The 23,114-nt window shown below is 29.7% G+C and overlaps 3 protein-coding genes across 11 annotated transcripts in view; 1 reads left to right on the forward strand and 2 right to left on the reverse strand.

Moving 5' to 3' along the window:
- LOC106053375 (enolase 4-like) overlaps nt 1–3,588 on the reverse strand; it is a 34,143-nt gene extending 30,555 nt beyond the window's left edge. For 2 of the 8 annotated variants that reach the window (XM_056045122.1, XM_056045072.1), the window contains exons 1-5: nt 3,443–3,459; nt 1,987–2,194; nt 1,301–1,506; nt 1,080–1,124; nt 202–285 (exon numbers count right to left, since the gene is read on the reverse strand). In XM_056045122.1, the coding sequence (XP_055901097.1) occupies nt 202–285; nt 1,080–1,124; nt 1,301–1,441 (270 nt within the window). In that variant the 5' untranslated portion in view covers nt 1,442–1,506; nt 1,987–2,194; nt 3,443–3,459. Of the gene's footprint in view, nt 1–201; nt 286–1,079; nt 1,125–1,300; nt 1,507–1,986; nt 2,195–3,442; nt 3,460–3,497 lie in introns of those variants that run through there. The other 6 variants (XM_056045076.1, XM_056045083.1, XM_056045090.1 and 3 more) reach the window with 6 other exon arrangements.
- A 69-nt stretch (nt 3,589–3,657) lies between these two features.
- On the forward strand, nt 3,658–12,006 carry LOC106052295 (ankyrin-3-like). Of its 2 annotated transcripts, none has more exons than XM_013207652.2 (5): nt 3,658–3,873; nt 4,390–4,611; nt 5,776–5,975; nt 6,342–6,506; nt 6,606–12,006. In XM_013207652.2, exons 2-5 carry the CDS (start codon nt 4,417–4,419, stop codon nt 7,573–7,575), a joined length of 1,530 nt encoding a protein of 509 aa, XP_013063106.2. In that variant the 5' UTR covers nt 3,658–3,873; nt 4,390–4,416; the 3' UTR covers nt 7,576–12,006. The 2 variants fall into 2 exon arrangements, with proteins under 2 accessions (XP_013063106.2, XP_013063107.2); XM_013207653.2 differs by having other exon boundaries at nt 3,658–3,867.
- On the reverse strand, nt 10,114–21,900 carry LOC106052294 (protein TEX261-like). The gene is made up of 6 exons (XM_013207650.2): nt 21,527–21,900; nt 20,056–20,135; nt 19,045–19,198; nt 17,577–17,644; nt 16,806–16,917; nt 10,114–14,221 (listed from the first exon to the last, which is right to left on the reverse strand). Exons 1-6 carry the CDS (start codon nt 21,594–21,596, stop codon nt 14,103–14,105), a joined length of 603 nt encoding a protein of 200 aa, XP_013063104.1. The 5' UTR covers nt 21,597–21,900; the 3' UTR covers nt 10,114–14,102.
- Between the last annotated feature and the right edge of the window lie 1,214 nt (nt 21,901–23,114).

Raw genomic sequence — 23,114 nt, forward strand, 5'->3', positions numbered from 1 at the left:
TATGCTGTATTAATATTCAGCATTCACCAATATTCAACCATTTGCTATTTTTAATAATGAAGCCTAGCGTTAGGTTCAATTTTTTTTATAAATATAATATATAAATCAACTTCTTACTTTTTATATAACAAGCTTATTTTTAAATTAAAAGGCCTTAAACACTTTAAAAGTATAATCTATAAATGAGAAACTGCTTCTAACCTTTTCTTTATTGTTAACAGTGCAATATACGTTTGTCTCTAAAGTTGGTAATCCTTGACCATCATAAACCATGCATGCAGAAATCTGTGAAACACAATTAGAGAAAAGTGAACATGGCAATAGCTTATTACTGTTACAAATAAAAAAAAACTTATCTTTTTTATAAACATTTTTCCAATTGAATTATTTTCTTGAAATATACTTATTATATTACATTTATGTTTGAGTGTATTAGTCTTCTGTTTTATTTTTAATAACCCTGTTTTATTCTTAATAACCTATATATTTAAAGATAAATAAAGGTATATATTTCCAACATTTTGTAAAATGTTTTACATGTTTCGGATGGTCCTTCAGAGTTGAAGATGATTTACTTCCTAGTCCAAACTACAACAGGAGATGGAAGTGGGCAGGTATTGAACCCTGGACCATCGATAAATCCGAATGAGAGTCCAGCGTGCTAATCGCACGACCAGGCAACCATCCTACTAATAGGCTACTAATTGATCAAAATTAAGCAGTATTTGTCTTTTAAGAAATTTGTACTAAGGCTATTAAAATAGAAAAACAATTTTACATATTCATAGAAACATAGATTTTATAAGTCGATTAGTTAATTGTAATGGTTAATTGTTTTAGCATTTGCTGGCAATTTATTTTACTTCATTTTTAAGTTGTTGTTTTTTATTTTATCATTCAAATAATATACGATAACCTTTACATTAATTACTGGCCAGTATTGATGGCCAGATGTATTTTACACTAATTACTGACCAGTATATCATGATGATAAATAACTTTACAGTATGATTCATCCTTAAGAAATATATATTATATTTACTGGTATATTATTTGCACATTTTAAAAAATCAACTTACCCTTTTTAATTTAGATGATTCTGCATAATCACTGAAGTAATTAGCCTTTCAAAAATAAAAAAATTATGTCAATGCTTAAACAATATTTTTTTACATTAAAAATTAATCAAACATAATATTAAAGGTAAATCAAAACAAAAATATTATCAAAATTATTTCCTTATAAGATAACAGTTAAATTATGTTTATATAATATTTAAAGTAGACATAGGGCTACTTACTAAATAACCATATGGATCAGATGGATTTTCATAAAACATAGCATTCAAAACTTCTTCTATTTTTTTGGGTATACCATTTTCTTTATAGTAAGTCATTGCTTTTTGTCGCAAGACACTCAAATTATTAGAAGCATAAGCCATGCTCAATTTAGTTAGTTTCTTTCTTTATTTATTTATTAATGTTGTTTAGCATTTAAGCAACCAAGCTGAAAAAAAAAAACATTATAATTTTAAATCTTGATAAAGTATGATAATATATATTTGATAAATGAAACTTATAGAGATCAGTTGATTTGATAAACATTGGATTTATAATTTCCAACATAATTGTTACACAAAGCTGTTTATGAATATAGTTGTTTTCCTTTATCTAGTGGTGTAGCAGCCATGGCAAGAAGGGATTCAATGAACAATGATCAATAAGAGCCTACAATGACACTTTAAAAAATCCATGACAAAATGTATGAATTTTAATGCATCAAATTCCTATATTACAATATAATTCATTTTATTTCTGATATACGTATAACTAAAATGCAATATTACATAATAAATGATCCAATAACCTTTCCTTGGGTAGATATTGTGAAGATAAAAATGTGTAACTTTGACATAGGCTATTTGATTTCCAAGTATGATCGAGTGTTAGAAGAAGTTAAACAATAAGAAAAAAATAATAAATTTACTTTATCGCCCCGAAAACAAGATCATGTTCAGCAATGTAGTTGATGCCAAAAGAAAAGAAGATCCAATTCAATTTTTCTCTTTAATTGTTGACAGCAATCAAGACATAAAAAAATGTTGATTAGATTAACATCAGAAAGCTATTCGAGTCATTTCCTGAATTTCATATCTGAGTACAAGATGTCTCCAGACTTGATTAAAGAAATACACCTAGAAATAAAAAATCATCAGTTGTCCTGAAATAAACTGCAAGCTCCTAGACATAATAGTGCTTTCATCATATGTGGGCAGAACAATAGTTATGGAGTAATAGCCTATGTTTATAAAATGACATATCAGTGGTATTCTTCTTCTTCATCGTTCTCATTGTTATGTTGGAGTGTTCATATGACTAGACCAATACATGAGATGAACTGCGCAGTGGTTTCCAAATCAGGGAGCTCTCCATATAGTTTTCTTTCTATTGGGGTGATTTGGGGCCAATGTCTTATACAGGCCTCTTGGTAGAGAGAGCAGTTTTGGAGGATGTGGTCGGCATCGTGGTATTCAATAAGTTGCAAATCTTATATATTACCATATATATCTTATATATTTAAAAAAAACATTACTTCAAAAAAGAAGATAATTACATCCTATGCATTTAATGTGTCAATTATATAGTATCGAAATGTCAATGACTTGGTGCAAACATTTTTTTTATATTAAAATTTAAAATGGGCACTTCTGAAATTCAATAGAGTGAGTATAGTTTATAGGAGACTGCAACAATGTGTTATACATGCTGGTCATTAAGATGGAACAACTAGATCTAATTGAAGCAAGCAGAAAGAACATAAAGTGTTTAATTCGAAACATAAAAAAAAAAAAATTTGAAATACTTTTGTGTTTTATAATTATATAGTCTAGTCTAGAGATTTAGCTGTGTTGTTCAATTATAGTTAATGAAAGAACTATAAGTAATATTAAGTTATTAAGTAGTATCAGGTCTAAATTCATGGAATCATTCCAATCATTGTCTTTACTATTTAGTATTGTTACTTGTATTAGTATTTAATATATTAATTTATTAGATACTCTTTTATTCAAATATTTACTCTTTAGATTTTAGATCTAAACAATATAATACTAATTGAATTATAAATATAGTAGCTTATATAATATATAGCCATAGATTTATTATAATTTATATTACATTCACTACTTTACTTTTAGATATAGATCTATCTACAATTAAAATATGATAGACGGCTTAGACTATAGATGTCTTAAATGTCTAGATAAGATTTTAAATAGAATCTAAAAATTCTTATCTAGAGACTCAGACTAGTCTGACTAGACTTCTAGATTCATTTCATTAAGAATTTAAGATGAAAGATCTAGTTAATTAATAGTTAATAGGTCTATTAATAATTAATATTAATCTAGGTCATGATCATTTATAACTATTATAAGTAGTACATCTAGATCTATAGTTAATAGATAAAGACTTCTACAGCTTTTAGTTTTAGTTTACAAACGTGAATGTGAAACGATACCAATCATTCAAATAATTCAATGTTGCAGTCACAGACTGATAATGTATTGTTTCTATGGAAATGAGTCAAATTTAGGATCAATTTTACGACTATCAAATATAGTTTTTAAAATAGTTACTTTTTTACGACAATAAGAATTCAGCGTCATTAGTAACAAAATAAAGATAGTCTACATTCTGAAATCGTTTCTTTTTTTGCAGCTTACCTTACATGCTCTTAGTATTAGATCTATAATGTATAATATATAGACCTAGAAGTTGAGTTTGCTATGTTTAGATCTAGTCTGAACGTACATTTCAGCAATTAATTAAATCCAGGATTAAGTGAATGGATTAATAAATAATATTGGTAAAAGTAAGCATAAGATCATCAGTGCACCGTGTGCTGTAGGCCTACCTGTACTAGCCGTAACTAGCCTGTAGATAGTAGTGTAGTACTAGTAGTAGTCACTCGTTAATGACGTTACACGGTTATTGCTAATATTACACAAATCGATTACCGAATGTTTTAACAAAATTTATAATCAGTCTAATACAGTTAAAAGTAAAACAGTTTCATTATCTATAACCAGAGTCTAGATTTAGATCTAAATTTAGTTGCCTAACAAATTTAATTTCTTATTACTCAGGCTAGACTCTAGTTACAAAAAATATATTAAAAATCTTGTCATTTTTTAACATTAAATACCTAATCTTCATGTCTACTTTGGAAACCATCAGACTGTTAATTACAAGTAGTCTAGCATTTTATATTTATATCCTATTTCCTTTATTGATATATTTCAATTTAATAATGTATAGCTTAACTTCTTTTTGGGATGATTAAATATTATATTAAAATGTCTTTATTGAACATTATTTCCTTATTCAGATTTTTTTAGACTTCAATAACAACAAAATGTCAATAATTAATTCAAGCTCAACTGCTAAGGAACCAGCTGCTACTGCACCTCCTCTTAGACGTAGGAGAACAAAACTTATTTTTGAAAAAAAATTAGCTGATGATGAATATATGGCAGCAGCAATAGGTGACGTAGAATGGCTAAAGCAAAGTTTAAAAGATTCTGGATCTGAATTAAACTTTGATAAAAATGTAAGGGGAATAAATCTTTCTATTTTAATAAATTTAGCATTAATTTTGCTTGGTGTTAGCCTATATATATTAGACTGCTCCATCCAAATTTCAGTAAAAGATTATATTGTATATTAAATTTTGGCACAAAGATTTTATTGAGTCTATTTAGCATTTGGTTTGCCCCTTTTCCCTTTGAAATTTCAGTCCAGCATAAATTTGCATAATTGTTTTTGCAAAAGTTTTCACTATCTAAACTCGAGACTGGGTTTTAATTTTATGGGCTAATAACTATAGTTATTTATTGCACATAAGTATAATATCATCTCTAAATTACAATGTTCCCTAAGTACTATGACACAGCTAATAAACACTTTCACTGACTATTTATTATGTAGGAACTAATAAAACAGAAAAAAGAATTAACATTTATTTAATCCTTTGAGAAAATTTTCATTACAGATTCATTACAGATATTGGACAACATGTAAACTTGACCTTGGAAGTTCAGATACCTCTTCATTTGTTTTTTTTTTTTCACCATTTATTGAGCAATTTAGTTTTGTGTCATAAAATGTTAGAATTCTCTCAATAAAATGGCCCTATAAGTTACTTAGGAAGCATTTCAAAATCATTGAACATCACATTAAAAATGAAAAGGTCATACAAGACAAACAATCTAAATATCTTTAGTGAATTATCTTTTAAGTAGGCCCAATGTGTGCCTTGTCTGTTGTCATGATGAGTCATGGTTTCAAACTTGAGTGATCAGAATTTTGAGAATAGTATTAGAATGTATAGATATGCATGTTGGGTAATACTATGGTGGCTCATTAAAGTTTCATGTCTTTCTTATCTATGCAATGAACCTAATTTGTAGTGGAAAAGGTACAATCTCATAGTCATTCTCACTAGTCGCTCTTTATCTGCACTGAAGTATTGCTAGAGGATTATACTGCTGAGCCTTTTGAGAATAGTACTAGAATATAGATATGCATTTTTTGGTGTAATGCTATGATGGCTTGTTAATTTCCATCTTTCATAGTTATGCCATTCAAGCTTCATGAGTCTAATTTGTAGACAAAAAATTGTAAGATCTCATCTTCATGCTATTTTTTTTATATATTTAACCATTAATTATTTGTTTCTACGGAACATCAAAAAATTATATAATTTTTTTTTAAGGGCTTAGCGGCTATACACTTGGCAGCTATACATGGTCGACTAGAATGTTTAAAACTATGTATTGAAAAATTCAAAATGGATGTGAATATTCCAAGCAGTACAGGATGGAGGCCTATTCATTTGTGTATTAGTAATCAAACTGGCAAAAGGTCATTTCAATGCATGGTTTATCTTTTAGAAAATGGTGCTCTTCCTTCTGTGTAAGTAGAGTTTTTTTTGTGTGCTAACTTTTAAATGGCTTTTTGTAATTTTAAAAGGGAAATGAGATACCAATTTTAAATTAATTCTAAAAACAAAATGTCCAGTTCCTTGTATACTTGTGTTTTACCTTTGATTTAATAGTGATCATAACTGTTGAGTCCTTTTCTTAATTACATAAATCAGTAATTAAGATAGTAATTTTCCTGAAAATGTATCGCTGTAATGCTTACAATATCATAGTTTATTTTAGTGTACAAGACATTTTTAATACAATATTTTCTAGCTCTGCCCCTTATATAAGAATACTGTACAATATACATCAGAAATGTTTGCAAATTAAATCAATACTTGATATTGTTTCAAAGTACAAATGATGATGGTATTACACCAGCACATCAAGCAGCAAGTGAAGGACATGTACAGTGCTTAAAAGTTCTTATAGAAATTGGTGCCAAAATTGATGGCAAAGACTGTCGTGGGAATACACCTTTGGATCTCGCCAAGCTTTGGGGTCATCGGAAGTGTGCAAGGTAACTTATTGATTTAAATACAACAGCTGTCATTTATAATGCATCCTTAACAAAATATTTCTAAGAGTTTCAAAATCTTCTGTTGATTTTCTTTTACAGAATTTTAGCAGCTGAAATGTGGCACCATGATAAAACATTTGTTGCTAAAGAAATAAAACAGCTTGGAAAAATAAAAATGCAAAATTTTTTGAAAGAGCTAGAACTAGAAGGGGATATCAAATCTACAAAAGGTGAATTGGAAAAGATGTCACTGTTTGTTGATGTCAATGATCCAAAACAATGGAATGAAATTGGATCAAAGTTAAACAGTAAAAGTAAACCATCTGACCTGACTATAAAAGAAAATAAGAAACAGAAACAAGCAGTAATAATTACTCATGAAATGCATGATAAAGAAAATACCATTATTGTTAAGGATGACTTTGACAATGAAAGTATAAATGAAGAAAAAGATGTGGTAAACAAACAAGACAAAGGGGTTAAGTCTCCAAGCTTTTATAATGTGGATAATTGGAACATATCAACCAAAGCTGAAAATAGTCCTTACATTCCAGGATTGGAGGATGATTATCCTCGAGATGAATATACTAAAATGCCTAAAGTGAAAGGTGCACCAAAATATTATGAAGGTAAATTTGTCTCCATATTGTCTATTCACAATATTGATGAAGATATTAAAAGAAAAGGAACAAGTGCCAAACTTAGAAAACCAAAACTCCCAGAGGAAGTTATTGAAAAAGTTTTGTCTGGAGAGTCGAGTCCAGCTGAGAGGGGAATGATTTTCAAGTGCAAGCATATTGATGATGTCCATACAAAAAGAAAATATGATCCTGACATAACAGGGCGTTCTGAGGCCCCACTACATTTAACCAATGATGTCAGATCTTTACTGGTGAAAAAAAGTCTCATCCTTAAAGAAACACCCAAAACTTCTAGTACTTCATCTCATTTGAGCTCTAAAACTGACAGTCTTGTTTGGATGGAAGATAATTTCCCATTGCCTTTAGTAATGCAAACCTTGCAAAATATGAAGAAACCAAGTTATTACCCAAATATTAGTGAGCATTAATGCTATTTAAATTTGTGAAAAACAATGTTTTTTGGCAAACAACTGTACAGCAACATTTAATGCTAAAAATATTATGAATATTGGAATATGTAAATATGTACTGGTATACTGGATTCAACATAACTTATTAAATTGTTTTAAAGTTGGATCTATATATTTAGATTGTCATAGAGCAAAGAAAATAGTGTGTGGTACAAATTGCAATGATGACATTCATTTCAACCATCAATTCTATCCTTCACAAAGAAAATTATTCATTGCAATGAAAGAATCTTTTGAAATATATTAAGGAAGTATATCAATTATCATTTTTTATGATTTAATCATTTATCATTCATCAGAAATTCCTGTTTCAATTTGTTTACATTATGTATGTTTTCACAACCTCAAAGCATGGAAGAACTACCACTATACAAGACAAAAACAATAGATATCTGACTGAGGAAAAGATGTGATAAGAAGATGCTCGGAAGAAGCATCAACGGTGAAAGCAGTGAAAAAGGGAAAATCAGCCGGAGTGGACAACATTCCTGGTGAACTTTTAAAGATTGGAGGAGAAACCATGATAAGCACACTTTTAAAGATTCGCAGCAAGATCTGACAATCAGAAGAATGGCTCAAATCCTGGACTAAATCACTCTTAATCACTCTTCTAAAGATAGGCAAAATTTACAACTCTGCCAAAACTACCAGATCATCAGCCTCATAAGCTATTCCAGCAAAGTCCTGTTAAAAATTATACTAAACCTGCTAAAACCAATAGATGATAAAAATTTATCAGATGAGCAAGCGGCTTTTAGACAAGGTTGCAGCACAACAGAACAAATTCTAAACCTAAGGATACTCTGTGAAAAATACCTCCAACATCAACAGAACCTTTTCCTTGTCTTCACTGACTTCAAGAAAGCATTCGACAGAGTATGGCACGGAGCACTGTGGGCAACAATGGAAAAATACAATATAAATCAAAACATAGCAAAAGTTACCCAAAACCTCTATAAGCAGGCCACTAGTGCAGTGTACTTCAACAACAACATTGGAGACTGGTTCAATACCCGGGATGGAGTGAGAGAAGGCTGTCTACCTCTCACCAACTCTTTCAATATCTTCCTTGAAAGGATAATGGAAGATGCTCCCAAGGGCTAAAATCACAGTTCTGTATGCATTGGAGGAAGAAAAATTACTAACTTTGCGGACAAAATAGATGGTCTGGCAGGGACAGAAAAAAAATTAGCTGATTTGGTGATGTGCATTGACAAGACTTTCACAGCATATGCAAATCAATGCTGAAAATTGAAGCGGCGTTTCATATCCGCTTTTACCTCTTTAAGGGGCACATAGCCTTGGATTGTGGAGCCTAAGTAGCAGAATTCATACACAAAATCCAACAGAGATTTAATGATACATATGGTTGGTAGCATTGTATTGAATGGTCCCATCACATTTTATAATATCTTGACTTCGAGTCCCAAGCTTAATATATATACTATATATTTATATATATTATAAACAGCTTTAATGTTGCTTTTATTTTTGCAAAGTACTGGTCTACAACTTAGCACAAACATAAATATGTTTCTAAACAAACATTAAAATACCAGTATTTTTTTATAATATTATATTTTTGAACGTTTTTGAAAATATTCAAACTGAACTCATGTTATTCATTATGCCTTTTGAGTATTAAATCTAATTTATTACCACGAGGATAATTTTGTACCATTTACAAATTGCAATTTTGATTCTGCTTTTGCACTGTATCTTATGTCAGAATTGTTTTTTCACATTATGATAATAAGATACTGGTAATCTTCCTTTCTAATGCCAAAACAACTTTTTTTGTTAAGCTGTATTGTCTACTTTTGTTGTAAAAAATATTTTGTCCTGAAGCAAAGTTATTTTTTAAAATCATAAATTTACTTAACTATTTTACTGATATTAAACTAACAATTACTTTGAATGATTTTCTTTTTGTTTTTTTTAAATAAACTAAAATCAGTCAAAAATTACAAAAAGGAACTAAGAACTAAATTAACTGTAATTAAAGGAATAAAACTTTTTAAATTTTGACTTGAGTTATAATGTAGAATGTCTTTATTTTAATGAATTTTTTTCAAATCTATATTTATGCAAGCATTTTATTTAAATTTGTTAACTTTTTCCCTCTATTATTTTTTTTTAAATATATGATCCAATCTATTTCAAGTAAGATAAGTTCTAACTTATTGTTTGACTTTAAAAAGCTCCTTTAGGGAAAAGCCACTATGTCAGTCTATTTGTCACATTTAGATCTCAAAAAAAAAAAAAAAAAAAGTGATTGCAAATGCAATTTTCACCATTGCTTTCCATGGTACTCCATTATATAGAATTAACAACTATTGATTTTCTAAAAGTAATCCTTTTTTTTTTAAAGATGCATTTCCATTAACTGCTTTAGATTTTGTGAAAGCAAACCAATTTTTTTCATTAACATATAGCTGTATTGACTACTTTTAAATAAAGCAAAAATAAATTTAAAAAAAAAAGAAAGAGTCAATATTTTATTTAAAAAATTTATTGCAAAAAAAAAAATAAAGTGTAATTTTGTTTTTAAAAATTGTCTTTAAGCATTTCACCAAACTAAAAAACAAAACTTGCCAAATTAATTATTTAACATTTATTTGTTATGAAAGAAATGAAACAAAACTTGCATGTTGGGAAGCCTAAGTTAAAAAGATGTCTGACAGGTGAATAACAATGTAAATGAATGATTTGAAATCAAACAAATATGTAAGGTCTTAAGACTTATCTTCATAAGTTCAAACAACTTTTTAAAATTGTTCAGAACAAATGTTATGAAATATGAAAACCTTTTAAAGCAATTTAAACATGTATCAAGTTGTAATGCAACAAATTTAATTTAATCTTGTTATTTTTTTATAATTGCTTAGTTTCTTATAAAGCAAAATGTACAATAATGTTTTAGCTTATAACAAAAAAAATATATCTCACTAATTAACTAAGAATCTAAACATTTTAGAAATATTTAACAACATGAATACTTACCTACATTAGTTTGTAATAACGTAAAAATTATTTTAATTCTTTTATTCATCTCAAATCAAATAACAAAAAAAAGTAATGCTATAAATTTCAATAGAACAGTCTGCTAAATCATACTGAATTTTTTATTTAAATACACAACAAAAAAAAAAGCTGACACAATAGTTATTATACAAAAATAATTGATGGTGCAAAACATTACATTACTATGATTCATTACATAAGAATATTTTCTATGTACAACATTTTCTATTGATACAGAGATGATATTAATGATAAATGAATAGCAAGACAACTAATCCATAGTATTATGCATATAACTTAGACTTTCACATTTTCATACAAAATGATTATGTGTTAAAAATGATAATGTTCTTAACAAAAATTTTTTTTTCATCTCATTGTTTCCCTAAAAACAAATAAAAATGCTCAAAATAAATATTGATAAAAAAAAAAAAAAAAAGACTGAACATCAAGCCATATAGACAATATAATAGCATAATTCCATGCAATTATCACAAAGCACAACATAATATAATGTTAGTATCACAACAATAAATATTTTTAGTAACTGGGATGCACATTGTGAAAATACTAAGTACAATATAGTAATGAAGTCTTAAAAATTCTTAGCAATATTTTATACTATAATATATTTTATATTTATTTAACAGCGTTTCTATTTAAAAAAATACATTATTTTAATTAAATGAATTAGAAATATTTTTTTACAACTTAAAAGCACAATTTATAATATCTGTAACACAACACAATAGCAATTATTTACTTTTCATTGAAGTCAAAAGTTAGTCAGATTTAATTTGTGTTTTAATATTTAGCTTAAACTTGCAGTAAGCTAAACAGAACATCAGTAATGCCTAGTTATAATCTAAATTTCTAATTCCAAAATAAGTCCCCCCCCCCCCCCCACCTTCCCCATTAATTTTTCTTTGCGTAAGTTATTTCTGACATTGGCATCCTACATATTAATCTTTATATTAATCCTTGCAAATCTTACAGCATATTGGAAAATCTCTTTCAGTGCTTTGGATTAATAGATGTTTGCTTTTACCCATTACATTCCCTATTATTGTAATCCTTTTTGTTGTTATATAATGAAAAGAATCATTGGGTTGAAAGGTTTACAAAACTAAAAAGGAACATATTAACTCTTTAAGTGCAGCGTTACTCTCAACGAGTAACTTTGCTAGCGTTGGTCAGTGCGGCATTACTCTCAGCAAGTAACTTGGTTTATAATATTTATTTCACTATCTTTTTTATGTTAAACTTTTTATTTCTTTTTTTTTTCATTTTCTGGATGTGGAAGTGATTGTTCTTTGTTTTGGTAGTAAATTTGATCCAGTATCAATAAAGAAAACTTTGCGTTAATGGTTCCTCTTTTTTAGTTTATTTCCCGGGACCCAAAAAATGTCAATAATACAATTTTTGTGTGCACTTGTTAATCTTTTATGAAATTTGAAGTGATTAAATGTGTCTAGTTTTGTGATTTTTCAATATTTATGGATTAAATGTTTAATTAAAAGGTTAAATCTTTCAGTATATCAATTTTAAACATTTTTTTTTAATATTTCCTTTTCCCTTGCTAAGTTTAAAAATTAATGAAAAAATATTTTCCTGAATAATAATTTGTTTTTATTATAATTTTGTAGCCCATTCATTACCTTTAAATAAAATCAAATATGTTAGATTGTTTAATAAAATAAAAAATTTGTGTTCATCCATTTTTTCGATCAAAATAATTAGCACTGAAAGAGTTAATTGGTTATATTTAATATGTGTTATCTTTAAACAAAAATAAATACAAGGATAACACCAGAAACAGGACCCACTAAAATTGCAAAGAAATTAGAGGTGGAAACCGGAAAAAAAAATGCAATATAGAAGAAAAAAATGACTATTAAAAGATTCAAACATTATTTTGCATGCCACTTACTAGTAAAAATGAAATAAACATTATATTGCATGTCATTAGATAAACTGAAAATTAAAGCAACCAAACAAAGTATGCAACTATAGATAAGAGAAAGAATCTCATAACGAAAGGGGAATCTTCTTCTTGTTCTCAACAAAGGGGGATGTTCTAGTACAGTACAATATTATAGTATCGAATGATGGATGATGAACACACCTTTCAGACCTAGTTTTATAACAGAATGATATGTTTGAAGTCCATAATTAAACAAATGGGAGGAGCTATTATTGTTTTTTAAAAAATGAAAGTTATGAAGGCTAGAACACACTGTGAAAGAACAGTTTTTTTCTAGGTTATTTTCAATCTCCAGGGATTGAAAAAGAAAACCAACTGTCTCTTCATACTCATTAGCATAAGGAGTTCGTAACAAAGCACAATGGAAAGCTTTGGTTCTACTTAACAGCACAACAACTACAAGTGGTTATTCATGGCCCAGAGAAATAAATAAGATCTCATCATTTATATTTAGGGAGTTACTTAAAAATTAATGAAATGAGTTAACCTTGTAATTATGACATTGATCAAGTACAGACAGTTTTGGGAAGGTAAGAATAAACGAAAAGAACCTCAAGGAATAAATGCAAGCAGCAAATAAAGTACATTTTGAAGCATGCATTCTCAATGTTGTTGTTTTTTACACATGTACTTAAATTTAAAAAAATAACATATACTCCATTTAAACAAAATAGATCACCATTTGTTTGAGTATTAATATACCTTTACAAAGCATAAACATGCACAGAATCGTTTTTACACCATTTATGTTATTAAAAAAAACATTAAAAAGAATTAAAAGAAATCTCATTTTCTTTTCTACACAGATATAGTTTCTAAATTTGTTAGTTATTAAAATATACTAGGGTGTAATTAGGCAAATGTTGGTATTGATATTCCTTTGAAAACTTTGTTTTATAGAAGAGGTTAATCACAATTATTAAAAATTACCTGTGTGGAAAAAGAAATACTTTGGGTGCTTTGATTTTCATCGTATGAAAATTGATCAATTAATTAAATGGACTGAAAACAGAAATAAAATTTTATCTGGAACTCAAACTATACCAGGTAAAACTAAACTCTTTCTGCTGTATGATGTGCTGAAACTCAAACTATGCCAAGTAAAACTAAGCTCTTTCTGCTGTATTAGTAACCATTTTTCAGCTAACAGTACATATAAAAGTTTTATCTTTTAGTTTTTCTTGCAGAAATATGGATGACAATCTGTTGCTAGGTGTGAAGAAAAATATATTTATAGGGCTTACTTTCTAAAACATCAAAGTGATGACTACTTTCCACTATGTAAAGTGAGACATTTCCACACACACACGTACACACACACACACACACACAAAACAGGTAGATTGCATATTGTAAGGAAATAGTGTTAAAATCAGTAAAATTAAAGACACTTTTTTTATCTAACAAAATACAGTTGCCAGTCATTTTGTCACCTACAAGTATGCACATTTGTAAAACCACATTTATTAACATACAGTTAAAACTGTTTCCGCATTCTTTGAGGAAGTACACTTTCTTGTGCTGTTTTAAGGAATAGTAAAAGTCCAAGCTTTTTCTTGTTCTTTCTGAAGTAGTTGCTTACAACATCAGAGTCATCTGAAGCACAGAGAAAAAAAGATTTTCCAAATTTTTTTATATTGAACATATATATATATATATATATATATATATATATATAAGGTGACCAGTCATTTCATCCCCGGTCACTTCATCCCCAATTAAATTTTTTTTTTATTCATTGTTTGATTGTGCTGTTAAGGCTTTGACTTTAAGCCCTCATTTCATCTAATATATAAATAGGATTATGTAGAATGCTTTTTGATATTTTTTGACATGTTATTAATGCCTTTATAATGTTTCCCCTTCCACTTTACATTCTTGATGATAAATGTTATAATATATTGTAAATCTGGGTGTGTACTACTTAGCTATAGTGCTTCCATTGGATGTGGGGGATGTAATATTATAATATTATCCTGCGTATGACTTAATGATCAAAGGCCAAGGTGTGGTGGAAGTAGAGGAATTCTTTTGAGAGATGAGAACGATTAGAATAATTATGATCATGCCACTGATAATTTATCATCAAAAGCCAAGGTGTGGTGGAAGTAGTGAAAATCATTTAAGAGATGAGAATGATTGGAATATTTATGATCATGCCGCTGATAACTTGTGACGACCATCTTTCACTTTATTTTATTTTTCAATCGCTCTTCCACTAAAGTCATTTTTGACTTGAAATAAGGTTTTATTTTTTTCTAATAAAGGCTGACTTCACCAATCCTCAGGATATTATGTTGCCTATATAAGTCTAAGCCAAAGCCCTACGACTGACTCAAACTTGAGGGGCTAAAATAATTTTTTAATTATTACCAGTTTTTACTATGTATTCAGAACAACAAAACACTTTTCGCATTTGATATGACCAAAGGTGTCAATTTTCACTAATCAATGTAGCTGTTTTTTCTTTTGTCCCAATAACTTTTTAATAAAGCCTAAATAAAAACTTTTAGTAGTATATGATAATACTTCCTTTTTTCCCCAGAAAAAAAATGAATGGGAAATCAATGCGCATAAACTCACTACTAGACACTTTATGAAACAAATTTGATGTGTTCATTTTATTTTCAAAACATGTTTTTGTGTTTAGTAAGTAATCAAAGTGTGATTAAAGTGTAAAAAAAGAGTCAATGAATAGTTAAAGAGTTAAGAGTTTGCATAAAACTCACAGGCCAAAAAGTATGTGGGAGGAAGCATTATAATGCAGCCGCTCCTCCTACAAAAAAAGGACTGAAGCCTAAAAACTTAAGCTAGAGAGTATCTAGAATATGGAACAATATTATCATGGAAATTTATCAGTTACTTCATTGTGAAAGAATCAGCTTTCCATCCAACTATCTTTACAGAAAGCTTAGAGATTAATATTAATAAAATATTAATTATTAATTTGCTTTGAAAAAAGGAAAAAGACAAAAACTAAGTTCAAAAGAAAAAATATACACAGCACAAATGAGACACTAAAACTCACATATATTCATAAGAGGTATGTATTGAAAAAATGAAGATGTTATAATAGCAAAAAACACGCTGTAAGTAGTCAGCAAGAAAATAAATGATGAAAGGAATTAGTTCCAAGCTCATGTGTGACAAGAGAGCTTGGGAGATGATCATGAAAAATGGTAACGTATTTGAATGATGGAATGAATACTTCTAAGATATATGAAATGGAACTGATAATAATGAGAATAATGAATGCCACAAGGAAGAACCAAATCCTTTAGTAAAATTACAAAGATAATCAGGACTTTGAAGAATCTTAAAGCACCTAAAGAAAGCTTTAATTATGATATACAAATCTTGAAATGACATTTTTTAAAAATTTTACTTCAGTAACAAATTGGATTCAGACCAATTAAATCTCTATGGGCATACTTTAAAATGGAATGAATACTTCTAAGATATATGAAATGGAACTGATAATAATGAGAATAATGAATGCCACAAGGAAGAACCAAATCCTTTAGTAAAATTACAAAGATAATCAGGACTTTGAAGAATCTTAAAGCACCTAAAGAAAGCTTTAATTATGATATACAAATCTTGAAATGACATTTTTTAAAAATTTTACTTCAGTAACAAATTGGATTCAGACCAATTAAATCTCTATGGGCATACTTTAAAATGGAGGCGCAGTGGCTCAGCTGTAAAGTGCTTGACTTCCAAACTGGGGTCCGGGGTTCGAATCCTGGAATTTTTAATTTCGGGATCTTCTGGCGCTTATGAGTGCACACAGCAATGGGCACCTGACATTAGTTGGGGAAAAGTAAATGCGGTTGGTCTTTGTGCTGGCCACATGACACCCTCGTTAATTGTAGGCCACAGAAACAGATTACCTTTACATCATCTACCCTTTAGACCACAAGGTCTGAAAGGGGAACTTAACTTTTTTTTATACTTTAAAATAAAATGATATTTTTGTTCATTTTGATCTGGAGAGGTTTGACTTATTTCATTAAAAGCCAACATTCTAAGTTGAAAGTGTTTCATCTACATTAGCTTCTGGGCCTGCAAAACTAATTCACTGATAGAAATGAGCACATATTGTGATGTATGTGTGATTTGTTTCATAAACAGCAGTTAAAAAATAAGATATTTACTATTTTGCATTCTACTATCTTACCTTGCTCTAGCACTGGAGTATTAGATGTAGGCAAAACATATTCATTTGCAGACAATGACACGAAGAAAGCAAATGGTACAAGCCATAAACACACAGTAAAATAGGCCAAAATCTAAATTTGTGTAATGAAATAAAGAGCTGTTAGTATTTTATATAAATATAATATATATATATTATATATATATATATACTAGCCAGATATTACCCATGGCCAGCATGTCTTAATTTATGTATCACTGATGTAGACCTAGTCACTGATATAGTATATTATTATAAACCATTAAACAAAATAATAATATTATAAGTAAAGTGAATATAGAAATATTATAAATGAAGCTATTAAAATAGCTAATCTAATAAAATTCATTTTTTTAAATCAAAACAATTGCTTGTAAATAGATCTACATTTAAATTTAGATACTATTAATATTATAAAAGATGTAGATCAAAATGTACATTTATGTCTAATCATGATCTATTTATAGGTCTACTTACTTACTCCTTAGACCAATATAAATCTAGATATATATATATAGCCTACTATAAGAAGAAGTTGGTTTACCCAAGCGAATAATGATTTTGTGTAGATCTAGATTCTATATATAAAATCAATAAGTTAATTTTTATTTAAATTATCTAGGCTTTAAAATTATGTAGGCTACATGTAGACATAAGTCTTGTAGCATGAATACAATTAGACCTACTACAAAATAATTGCTTATCTTTGAAAAAAAATATAACAACAATGAAAATGATATAAATAATAATTACCTCAGAGAATGGATACCAGTTATTTGAGAAGTATATAAAAGCCATATAATGATTGAACAGCAACAACACTATTGTAATAATAATAAAAAAATAATAAAAAAAACATTACACATACATTTAAATTTTTTTTTTAGTTTAAAATCTGAGTAACTTATAAATGGAATTCTTTTTGTTAAGAAAAAAAACAACAACACTAATGGTTAACTATCTCTATATATAATTCTCTTCTTCCCTCAACAGTTTAAACAAGAAGAAGTAAAGGAAAGTTCACTCTTTTATTTCTACGGATAGAGTTACCCCCAAGAAAAAAAAAACAAGGGGGGTGGGAGACACAACGGATGGCTGCCTGGTCGTGCGGTTTGTGCACTGGACTGTCGTATGGATTTATCAAACCCTGCCCACTCCCATCCCCCTTCGTCCTTCAACTCCGAAGGAACATACAAAACATGTACAACATTTTACAAACACTAAATAGCAGCGCCGGACTTAACCATTGTGACCAAGAAGTCATGGAAAGAGAACAACTAATCTACTATGTATATTCACCCTTCACTAAATAGCAGGGCCAGACTTAACCATTGTGGGGCTCTATGCTAAACGGATTTCGCGGGGCCAAGTTTGGGTAGGGAAGCGGATAATTTGTGAAATTTAAGAGTTTTTATTAGAAAATAAATTCGTCTATGCATTTTATTCATTCTTTACTACGTACAGAATTACTTTACGAGCCTTGCATGTAGAAAAGTCATACAGTATATCATAATAATTCAGTTTCCAACAAAGATCACGCTCAATAGCAAGAATTACCAAATGTCTCAATCTATCTTTGTTGACTTCGAGTAACTCTTCATTAGTTTGAGGCGCGAGAAGCTTCTTTCACCAGATTACACAATTACGGCTAATGCATAATTGCGTTTTTTTTTTGCGCATAGGATTGGCGTTTTCCATACTGAATGACACCCCAAAACGACAATTTTTGTCTACATATTTCCGTATATTTTAAGGACTTTTTCATATATTTCGGGAGATTTCCAGGAGCTCCTGGTTAATCGACTGCAGGGTGTGGGAAATCTGTTCTAAGTTATAGAATGGTTTAAATTAATAATTTATACACCTTGAATTAGCGCAGGTCCTATGAAAGTGTGGATCCTATGAAAGTGCAGGGCCCACTGCGGTCGCATAGGTTGCAGTGGCCTAAGGCCAGCCCTGCAAAATAGCGGCATATGCTACACCGCCAGTTGATTAGTAATATAATAATTTGACTAGTAATATAATAATTTGAATAGTATTATTAACTTAATGACTACACAATTGGTAAAATAAAAACTGTCTGAGCAAGAGCATTAAGTAACTTAATGTGTGTTATTGTAATGAAAAAAAAAGTTCCACAAATTAATAATACTTTTTTTGTGGGAGTGGGAAGCTTTTGTACACTTGGCTTTTAAAACTTAGGTGAATAAACAATACTTACCAACAGCACTGATAAAAGAGGGTGATGTAAGAAAGAAATAAGGGAAGTTCTGCAGTATGAACAGATAAGCTAAGCAGCTTAACAGACCTCCAGCTACCATGAGAAAACCAACATCTTCAAATATCAGCAAGCCTGCATAGACTACAATTGTTCCCTGTTAATATATTTTAATCATATTAATTCAACTTATGAAAATAGTAAAATAGTAAATACTTTTAAATTGTAAATTTTGTATTGTATTTTTAAACCCTTTCTGATCGATGGGTGGTAAAAGTGATAGCAAATCTCTCTAGAAGCCCATTAGATTGTTTCTTATGCTAAAAAATAATCTCAGTACTTTAAAATAAATTGAAATGACCTGGTCAGGTTAAAAATCCTTGAGGCTTATTTCTCCATTTTCTACAAATGTGGTCTCAGTGTAGCCAATGAGTTAGTAAATCTTTACTCAGTAATATACATCAACAGTTAAATTTCTATGAAAATCATTACAGCCATTTTCTAGATCAGTGTCCAGGGTTTCACGATCATGAGTTGAATAGAGGTATAGTAAAAATGTGGCCTTTTGGGGAAATATTGAAAATAAAATACAAAGGTTTATTAGAAAGCTGGCATTTTTTTGCAAATTCTGGTGTTCAAACTGCCAATCTGTCAAAACCATGTCTTAGTGAGCACCTAAGAGGTAAAAGGAACCTGTGTATGAAATATCATGCGAATCTGTATGGAAATTGATGTGATCTCTTGATACATACAATATTTCGCACTTATACTCTAGATTTACTTGGTACAAATGAAGAAAAAAAAAATTTTCTGCCACTTTTTGGGAAAGATTTTAGAAAGTGGGGTCTGTTTATCACGTAATGAGGAAGTATACATATCCTTTTTATTTTATAGCAGACTTTTTGTCTGACCTGTTTATCCTGAATAGCTAGAACCAAAAAAAAAATATACAGAAAACTTAAGAAAAATGTAAATTGGTAAATCAAAACAAGTCATATTAATCTAATTACTTACATAAACAAGATATTTGATAGTTTTCCCAGCTATTGATGTATATTCTTCAACAAGCTCTGCTAAGTAATACAGACCTGCAGCTAAAAAGATTATTAAAATTTACTGATAAATATATTTTTATATATATATAAACATATTTTTAAAAATCCATTTTTTGTACAGGTACTAATACTCCCAATTAAGCATATTTAAAAGCATTAATATAATTTCCACCAATTTATCCTTATTTCATCTCTAATTAATTTAGCACTTTTGATATTTGATACTCCTTACTAATGAACAAAATAATCCCACTGGGAGATTTTTTTTTATCTTTCCTAATTTTTTTTTCTAATGCAAATTTTTTATATGATTAGTCTTTATTTTTTTATTAAAAATTTAAGAAAACACATTGAATGAAAATGTATGAAAACTTAGAAAGAGATTAGTGTTTGAAGTGGCAACATTTCCAGGATCATAAACCTTATAAACTATTTTGCCCTTGCATAATCCTGAAGGCAAATATGCAGGCCTTGCTCAGCTCGTGCAATCTAGCCTTAGCACTAGAAGCACCCTCATTCAAGTGTATGATGTCAAAAAAAGGATGCTTTCATACCAGTGCATGTTGATGCCAAGTAGAACTATGGTCTTACATTGGAATTCAGAATAAAAAATGCTAGAAATTTAAAAAATGGAGTATATATGCACAATACTACCCTAGAATAGTATTTCTGCCATGACATAACTATCAAAAAAAAGAAGCATTGATAATAATATGGTAAGCCTATTGATATGAATATGGGAGATAAAAGAAGGTGGTGTTTGATAAGACAGCTTTGCTTTAAAAGGTATTTCATCTTGTAAACAAGTTAAGCACTGACGCTGTAATTTTTACGTTTTGAGATTTTATAGCTCCATAAGTCCTAGTAAAAAACTGTAAACGCCTACAAACTCATCATCCATGTGTCAATAAAAATAGAGATAAATTATATGTTGTTACAATTCACAATGCATAGTTACAATAAAATCTGTTGTTAAAGAGGGTCAGGTTGATGAGTTCCAAGGCTGAGATTAGCAAACATCTTCTTCAGCTCTATGTAACTTAGTACACTAAGTTCACTTTTCCCATGATCAGTTTCTCCTTTCTCTGCTTATAACTAACACAAAAACCAGGCCATTGGACACAGGACACAGTAGTTTTACTTGTAACCTACTTGACTTGGTGGACAAAAAAAAAATGAGACAATGGGGTCTGTGTCTAACCCACTCAGTCAACTCAGTGTTTGTGACTAGATCTAGAATCTAGATGTCACTAGACATAAATTCACACATTGATCATGCTTCACTTTCACATCATTATCATGCTACATCTGTACATGCTATGAAATAATGAATATGATGCTTCATAAAGTTCATTGCTTGGTGACGGTTGGTACCTAATCAATCTCTCTAGAATTCTAGATTAAGACACGCCGCCGTGACTAGGTCTTACCTATGGATAATGTGACAACACACATTTGTATGACTAGCGCAACCCAGCTTAATAAGTAGAGGAACAGCATGACGATGATTTTAAACGAATTCTTAGTGTTTTATGTGATTAGCCTGAGCCTGAGTCTGATTAGGTGCTAACTAGATAGATCTAGATCTAAATTTAGATAGATCTATAAAGAGATAATATTATTTGAAACAGCAACATAAAAGTGCACCAAATCCTTTGTGTGACAGCTAGATCAGATATAGATCTATTTAGAGACCTAGACAAATCTAGAACTAAATCTAATATATTTTATAAAAACTCTTATGCCTCTTAGTCTTAGACATCTTTTGAGACGGAATTGTGTTAACTTTGTTGGAGTTACTTGGAGTGTTCTCCCCTGATTAAAAAAAAAAAACACAATGGCAATGTCTTCGATTCCGTATGCGTAGTGCAGTGTTGCACATGAAAATCCCCCCCCCCCCCTTTTTCCCATTTGTACACTTATCATTTTCAATCCGATAGTCATTTTTGCTACTTCACTAAATTCGCCGATGATGCGGATCTTCTTGTCCTGCTCTAAGAGAGCTCAGACGTAGAACATATTGAAAAATAAAATGTAAAGATAATTTTTTATTATTAAATGTCAAAAAAAAAATTAAAGAATTGATAATCGATTTTCGTAGGAAAATGATATTGTTTCCGAAGATGAAAACATATTGAAATAGTGCAAACTTTTATATAGGCCCTAAACACATAGTTGGTAGTTGGTACTATCTTAGACAATAAATTAAATTCTACTGCAAATACTGATTATATCATCAAAAAAAGGGCAGCAAAGATAACGATTACTTAGGAAAATGTCCTCATTTAATGTTAGTGAAAAGGCCTTTTTCGCCTTGCAATGTTTACTTGTGGCCAATACGTCTATTGAGGCTCACCATGACAATGTAAATTTTGATCCAGATTTTAGGTGCACTGTGGAAAATATTCGAGAAATATTTGCTTTCTAAACTTTCTGTATAATTTTTGTGTGTTTTCGTGAGCACTTATATTACAATAAATTCCCTTTTTTTTTTGTTGGGACATGTAGGCTACGTATTCGGTCTCTCAAGAATGGATCGTACTTGGATAGTAATTTCATTCCAGGATATTTCTTTGATTTTGTACTGCCAATTCTTCTTCAACTCGTTCGCAATGCCCACGGAGTGACAGATTCTGCTTTAAGAGAAAACGCATCTAGTAGCATTAGATTTAAGCAGGTCTACAGCTTACATTTATTTAATTTTAGAAAGAATATTGGACATAACAAATTACCGAAACAATTTAATTTAATTTTTTTTTCTTAAGTTTTCTGTATATTTTTTTTTTGGTTCTACCGAAACAATTAAATGTTTTTTATGCCATTATAATGTCCAGTTTTACTGAGAAAGTTTGTCCTCAGTTTGATGCCCCCCCCCCCACCACTTGATGCCCCGTGCGGCCCGCACCACCCGCACATTGCTAGCTACGCCACTGTAGGCCTATATATATTGTTACGAATCTCACTATCCAGGCTCTCTGCAAACTGCACCATACACCACCAACTTAAAGAACTTAAAGA

The sequence above is a fragment of the Biomphalaria glabrata genome, chromosome 1 (genome assembly GCF_947242115.1).
Source record: "Biomphalaria glabrata chromosome 1, xgBioGlab47.1, whole genome shotgun sequence".
In the NCBI taxonomy this organism is placed as follows: domain Eukaryota; kingdom Metazoa; phylum Mollusca; class Gastropoda; family Planorbidae; genus Biomphalaria; species Biomphalaria glabrata.